The sequence below is a fragment of the Pituophis catenifer genome, unplaced genomic scaffold (genome assembly GCF_029215685.1).
Source record: "Pituophis catenifer annectens isolate HBS135680 unplaced genomic scaffold, rPitCat1.0.hap2 SCAF_2, whole genome shotgun sequence".
NCBI classification, from domain to species: Eukaryota; Metazoa; Chordata; class Lepidosauria; order Squamata; family Colubridae; genus Pituophis; species Pituophis catenifer.
The window spans coordinates 14,052,935-14,060,252 of NW_027256882.1; the positions used below are offsets into that span (position 1 = coordinate 14,052,935).

A 7,318-nucleotide genomic window follows, 5' to 3' on the forward strand; every position below is an offset into this window, starting at 1 on the left:
TTTATGTATTACGGACCTGGCGTTGCACAACATCAGTCGAAGGCCCGGGCTCTGAGGGTCTGTACAACCTGGAGAACGAGTGGAGCCTTGGGGGCCGGAGCACGCTACCGCTCGGAGACAGCGGGTACGCGCTCCCTTAACATGATATGGCCCCCTGCTCCCGCCATATCTACCCCTCCCACTCACAGTACCGATGATAGAAACACAATCTGGACAAGCTCGACCCCCCCATCACCTCCGGATCCCCCATCCCCTCCGCCGCGCATAGTGGCCAGGCCTGACCCTCCCCTTGGTGGGTCTTCCCCCAAACCCACAACCCTAGTTCCAATTTTTCCCTCCCCCCCCCCGGGACCCCTTAAAAATTTACCCAATTTACTTAAAAAACCCCTCAACCCCCTCTTCGCGGCATGCCACCTCTCTGGGTTCCAAAGCCCGTCATTGAGGTAGGCCCTCGATAATGTGGAGGGCCAGACCTGCGAGAGGGGGGAGTCTCGCAGCGCAAGAAGCTCAATGGTTGAATACATCCACAGAATGGGAAAGGGTGAAAATGGCGTCTGGCCAGGGTTCCATAAGTCTAAGGGTCCTGAGGACAAAAGGCAGCAACAAAAAAACGTGGGTAACGACTCCACTGTCCTCTCACGACAGTGGGAGGAGTCCCATGCCATTCCGATAAATCTAGGGGATGTTCCTCCCAGACATCCTCTCACGATGTCAGGCCAGATGGAATATGAATATTTTGCCAGTCGGTGCACAATACCTGTCTCAAAATGACTTCCCTTCGATTCTAAAAGTTATTTCTGTTCTCTTATCTAAATGGAATAATTCTTTGTTTCTTGTCAAAGTAGGCACTCACCTTGCTTAGTTTGAAACAACTAGCCAGGAGAATGTATCTCCAGTTAAACGACTAATGTTGTGATTGAAATACCATGGGATGGAATGGGCTCTACCATGAGAACATAGCATGAAGACTAAAGGAACTGGGCAGGAGAATTAAATATCATGGAAGCTTACTGTCCTGAAGCAGAAGCTGGAATCCCTGCTTAAATAGAATAATAGAGTTGGAAGGGACCTTGGAGGTCTTCTAGTCAAACCCCCTATAGGAGACCCTATACCATTCTGGATAAATGGCTGTCAATCTCTTGAACTACTCGGATGACCCTGAGGACACAGAAAAACCTCCAAGTGGCCTCAACGGTTTTCTAAAAGAATGCAAATGATCAGCTGTCTGCAAGGAATATAAATCTTTCCATTTCCCACCATCCAGTCAGAGCTGAAGAAGCTTCTTGGATGAGAAATGAAATGTCTTCAAAGAAAAACCCGAAAGTACAGTAGCCTCTTGAAAAAAGCACCTTTGGGATAACCATGATCTGGATTACTGAAAATCTCCATAGACCGTTGGATTGGATCTTTGATTAAATTTTTGCCACGGACTTGTAAATTGATTTTTGCAAGAAAACTGTATAACTATGCTGCTTTGTAAATTGGCAGTGCAAAAAAAATTTGGAATGGAAATCAATGGAACCAAACTGCTTATTCCTAGCAGAAACTTGCCAGTTTCTATCAACCCAAAGAATTAGCAGATAAAATACTCTGGGCACAGATTTATTGTTTAGCTTCAGCTTCTAGGAAATGAAAGCACTTCTGAAAGTATACATTTTGCTAAGGAAAATCAGTTGATTAACTGAACTAGGCAAATGACTTCATAGGGTCCTAAATTCCATAATCAAGTAGGCTGACCTAAATTGGCTGGACAGCTGCTTAACTTCTTTAACTAGGTCAGTGAGCTCACACAACCTGCTAAACATAGGTTTAATATTGGTTAGGTGCCTTTGTGACTTAGACTGCTGTCAAAGTTCAAACCCATTCTTGTTGGTTTTTGGGCATATTGAGCAAATCCAGAAAACAGTAACCAAATAGAGGTTGTGAAATCCCAGCTATCTTGTTAATTCCTCCGTGATCTCAATGGGAAGATGTAATGTATGCATGATGAGTGAGACAGGGGAATGCATAACTGCCCACAGAATGAGACCTCATTTTATTACACCAATTGAGAGGAGGGAAATCTCCATTTTGCAGGAACATCTATTGGATTACAGCTGTGTTTCCCAACCTGTGTGTGGACTTCATACGTGTGAAATTCAACTCCCAGAATTCCCCAGCCAATTAGAGCAATGCTAACACTGAATTAGAGGGGGCTATTACAAAACTAAACCACCTCATCGTATTGTTGAATGGGAGCCACTCAGAATTTGATATAAGATGAGTGACTATAAATAGTCCCAATAAATAAATTAATAAACAAACAAATAAATAAATAAATATACTAATGTAACCTATGTTGCTGTTTTGCACATTGATACAATTTTATACATTACATCAATCAATATAAATGATATCCATGGAAACCAGAAGAAGTAGATGTCTGTTGCATCGAGAACAGGATTAAAGTGAGATATTACTCTATTACAATCAGTCATCATTTGTGGATTTTTTTTTTTTTAAAAAAATGACCTGTAGATTTATCTCTCCCAAGACGAAGGTATAATTGATTTTTGCCAGAATTGATTTTTATTTGAAAATAAAATGAATGCCAGAAATCACAGGCTGTGTGATCAATAAATGAAAAAGCCATAGAGCCTTTGCAATATTATGCTTCAATTCTTTGCTTCCAGAAGTGATCCAGAGCAAAGCCGAATAAGCATGAACACCAACATCTAAACGAATAATTGGAAAAAAGACCAAGTTTATTGGATGCACATAAGTAGAAAGGATAGTTGCTAGGGAGGAAAAAAAACTTTCATATAAATTATGATCCCCCACAATTCTATAAAAACCTAATTTAAAGTGCCTGTATAATCCAGAGAGCCAAACTCGCTAGTCACATACTGTAGGTCCAGATGTTTTTCATGAACAACCACCACCACCCCTGAAATCTTTTTTTAAAAAACTACATTCTGCTTTCGGCTCTGGGCAAAAGGCCATCAAGCCTCTTTTGAATCATTAACTCTTTGTAAACTGTAACTAAACAGGATTTTGGACCTGCATTAGGATAACCAAAGTATGTTGTCGCCTTAATTTGTTATTTTGGTTCTTCCCAGGTTCTATGAACCCAGCCTACCTGATTAGCGGTAGTTCAATAAATTTTGGAAACCCAGGAAAGTATTATTTCTGAGCCCTAATTAAATCATCTTTATGGAGCTGTTTGTGCACTTGATTGGCTATGTCTCAAAAATAGGCACCAGCAACATTTTCTGAAATACGAGATAGTGATGGTTCATAATCTGAATTTCCCTCCTTGCATTGGGCTCTGGAATAAATTCCTATCAGGTAAGGCAGCTGTGAAGCATTTGGGATTGAAATGCCCAAACAGGCTTTGAAATATACTATCTGCATCAACAGAATCCACCAAAGAGACAGATAAGAGTTGCAGATAAGACTTGCATTAATACCCAATCACTCCCAGCTTTTTGCCTTTGAATGCTGAGCATTGCATAGCCATAGCAAACCCATTAAGAATGTTTGTTTCACCTAATGAAAAAAACCACTGGTCCCTCTAACTAGTTTTTGATGGCCTACAAAGAGCAACTTAAATGTCTTTTGGGCAGCTCATGAGAACTCTAGCCTGCTCCCTCTGGCCCCAGAGTTTGTGGATGGATCTCCAATTAATTTCTCTAATCCTCTGTGCTGTACAAAATGAGCTGTTGCCATGCTGGGGCAGCGGTTATACAATGACTCCAGTGTTGATTGTGTCAATTCCCTACTTGCAAACCTGCAAAGAAGAAAAAGAAAGGACAAAGCCACAAGTGGAGATTCAGTGAAGAAAGAAGGAAGACAAGAAGCATCTTACGGTTCAGGGTTATCGGCCAAGGAAGTCGAAGGAAGAAGAGTCAATAGCAGCAGCAGGGAGAGGCTGGGTACCCTCCAGATCCATCCCTTCCCCATGGTGGTTGGATGGCTGGTGGTGTGCAAAGCAAAGGCCTCTGAGCATTCCTCCCACTGCTACTTATACTGACTATCTGCAAACAGAGAAGATAAGAAATGGGTTGGAACAGATTGCAACAGCCAATTCTGTTTGCATTACTTGATCTTTCCGGTTGCTGAGGAAAAAAGAATTAAATTGAGATAACTAAATTGCCAAATTCTTTTCCAGCAGCTGCTCTGCCTTATCAGAGAAAGTTAGAGAAATTGGCTGAGTAAGTTACCTTCCAACCAGCTCATATTTGTCTAGCAGCAACACTGCCCACCTACTGTGCCCACCTGACTAGCTGACGTCATGATTTTCCGACTGTAACCCTTTGAAACCCACAGCCTTAGAACTGATCTCTGTGCTTGCTTTGGAAACTTTAATCACAACTGCCCTTTTTCTGCAGAGTACTTTTGCAAAGTAAAGATTTCAAAAAGATTTACATGTCTTGTGTGCTTAATTAGCATTAGTGCACCATGCCAAAAAGTCCCCAGTATTTCCTTGGGTGCTGTGGGAAACCCCGCCCACCCCAGAGAATGAAATACTTTGGGGAATATTAAGAGGCAGAATATTATATTTCCCCAAAGGAAAAATGGAGAAACATGCTCTTAAAGGCAGAAAGCAGCCCCAATTTCCTGCATAGTAAAACAGCCTCCAGCAGATGCCTAAAATCTGTAGAGATGGGTATTTTGTGCCCATTAAGAAATCCAGGCCAGTCTATTCACAAACAAAAGATCTTCAGCCACACCTCTCCCAGGCTGGGATTAAAATTTACATCCCACAAACAAGAACAGGACATGACATTTAGGACATAATAGAATTAACCCACCACCATTGAAATAGCAAGAGACACAAAAGCCCCTTCATTGCATAATCTCAAGAATAGCTCAAACGTCAAAGTCATAGAAACCTATAAAGATCCAACCACTCATTCAACCAATTTGTCAGCTGTCCCAGAACATGCTGTGGTTGGTTCTGCTCATCAATAAACAGAGTCCTTCTTTCCAATCAGCCTCCATTACTGGATTTTTCTTCCAACAATGCTTTTAAAAAATCCATTTTACTACGAAGATTCTGAGTGCCATAGTTGAAAAGGGAAGCTGGAAAATTGGAGGAAGCTCAAGAGGATCATCAAGATGGTGAAGAGTCTGGAAATCAAGCCTTTATTTATTTATGTGTTTGTTCATCAAATTTATATGGCCATCCATCTCACACAAAGTGATTTTGGGAAGCATATAGAACTTACAATTAAAATATTTTACAAAACCAGTTTAAAACAATAAACATGTTCATTAAACAAGCCCATGAGAGGAAAAATATGAGGAATAGTGAAAGGGCCTGGGCATGCTTAGCGTGCAAGAGGGAAGATTAGAAGAAAAGTAAAGGAAACATGGTAGCAAGCATCTGGAGGTCCCACAGAGAAAGGAGTGGTTCTCTGTGCTGCTCTCAGCAACTTGGGGAGGATAAACCCAACCCTTCAAAGACTGGAAGTTGCTACCATATTTCTCCTCACACCAGCTCTTCTTTGGGTTAAGCATGTCAGAATAACAAAATAACAGACTTGTGTAGGAAACAGGACCTCCCCAGATTAAAATATTCTTTATTCTGAATATTAAAAAGAAGCAGGATAGAATATTTCCATCAAAGAAGAGATGGAGGAAAATCTGCAAAAAGCAGCCCCAATCTTCTTGCCATAGGAAAACAGCCTCAAGCAGAAGCTTGAAGTGGCTGGTCTTTTGGAATGGAGATTTTGTACCGATTCAGAAAGACTGGGCCAATCTATTCATAAGCAAAGAAAATCCAAATAAACAACACAATTTGGCAAGCTACTAAATCTATCTCAGCATCTACTTCTATCCTACTATCACAGCACCATTGAGAGTGTCCTGACATATGGCATTCTTGCATGGTATGGGAGCAGCTCTGTAGCGGACAAAAAAGCTCTACAGAGAATCATTAAAACTGCCCAGAATATCATCAGACTCCAGATACCAGCCCTGGACGACATCTTCAAATCTCGCTGTTTGGGAAAGTTGCATAACTTTCTCCGAGACTCTTCCCATCCTGCTTACAATCTTTTTGGACTGTTGCCTTCTGGCAGAAGATACAGAACAATTAAAAGTCGGACCACACGTTTTCTGAATAGTTTTTATCCCAGAGCTATAATTGCACTCAACAATGAACTAAAGGGCCACCGTCAGTGAGCTGTTGGACAGTATTACTTGGTCTGTTGTGTGGATGTTTGGGTGGTTTAGGGGTGGAGAATTGCGGTGGGTGGGAGTGTGTTTGAGGATTGTTATGTGTGTTGGACCTGGTCTTTGGGTGTTAAGTTTGGGTATACTGTGTATACATGTACAATGACAATAAAGTTATTTATTTATTTATTTATTTATTTATTTAGTTAGTTAGTTAGTTAGTTAGTTAGTTAGTTAGTTAGTTATAGACCTCCTTTCCAAAATGAGACCTGCCTCCATTTTATTTTCAGCGTCTTTCTTCTTTTCTCCTGGCTTGGAATCAGACCAGATTTTTCTTCCAGCAGTTGGAAGGGACCTTGAAGTTCTTCTAGTCCAGCCAGGCAACCCTAACCATTTCAGACATATGATTGTCCAATCTCTTCTTAAAAACCTCCACTGTTGGAATCCTGTTCCTTTAACTGCTCTTCATAGGATTCAGCCTCCAAACATCCCCCTCAACATCATCTTCACCCATCTTTTCTAAACTCTTTCCAGTTCCTCCACACCTTTTTTCTATTGTGACAACCAGATCCAGACATAGGGTTGCAGGTACAGTCTGACAAGTTCAGAGAGAACAGAATGATCACTTCCTGTAATCTAATATAGTATCACTTGTTGATACTGTATTTCTATGGACGCAACCTAAAAGGGCATTAGCTCTTTTGGTAGCTCCAGCACCCTGATGGCTGTGGTCTATGGACTGTGGTTTCCTGGGCCCCATCAGCTGAAATTCCTTGGCCCACATGGTCCATAGCATTCTCCTTCTGTCAATGTGAATAAGGTGAGCCAATAGTATTGGGATGAGACAGTTCCTCAGATAACCTCCATCCACATGCCATAAAGAGCTTTATAAGTAATAACCAACACCTTGAATTGCACTAGGAAGCAAACTAGCAGCCAAAGCAGCTTCTGTAAGAGATGTTACATAGGCCACCCTAGGGCTCCCAGAATTGTCCATGCAGCCACATTCTAGGCCAACTCTACCTTCCAAATACTCTTCAAGCCCCATGTAGAGTGCATTGCAGTAGTCCAAATGAGAGATGACTAGGGCTTGAGTGACTGAGTGCAGGAAATTGCGAAGCAAGAAAGGGTGCAACTGGCACAGGAAAGGCTGTGCAAA

General features: G+C 41.6%; 1 protein-coding gene across 1 annotated transcript in view; it reads right to left on the minus strand.

Moving 5' to 3' along the window:
- The window catches only part of LOC139311778 (alpha-2-macroglobulin-like), a 102,881-nt gene extending 98,922 nt beyond the window's left edge, over nt 1–3,959 (minus strand). The window contains exon 1 of the mRNA XM_070936286.1: nt 3,848–3,959. Within this exon, the coding sequence (XP_070792387.1) occupies nt 3,848–3,942 (95 nt within the window). The 5' untranslated portion in view covers nt 3,943–3,959. The remainder of the gene's footprint in view (nt 1–3,847) is intronic.
- Nucleotides 3,960–7,318: the final 3,359 nt, after the last annotated feature.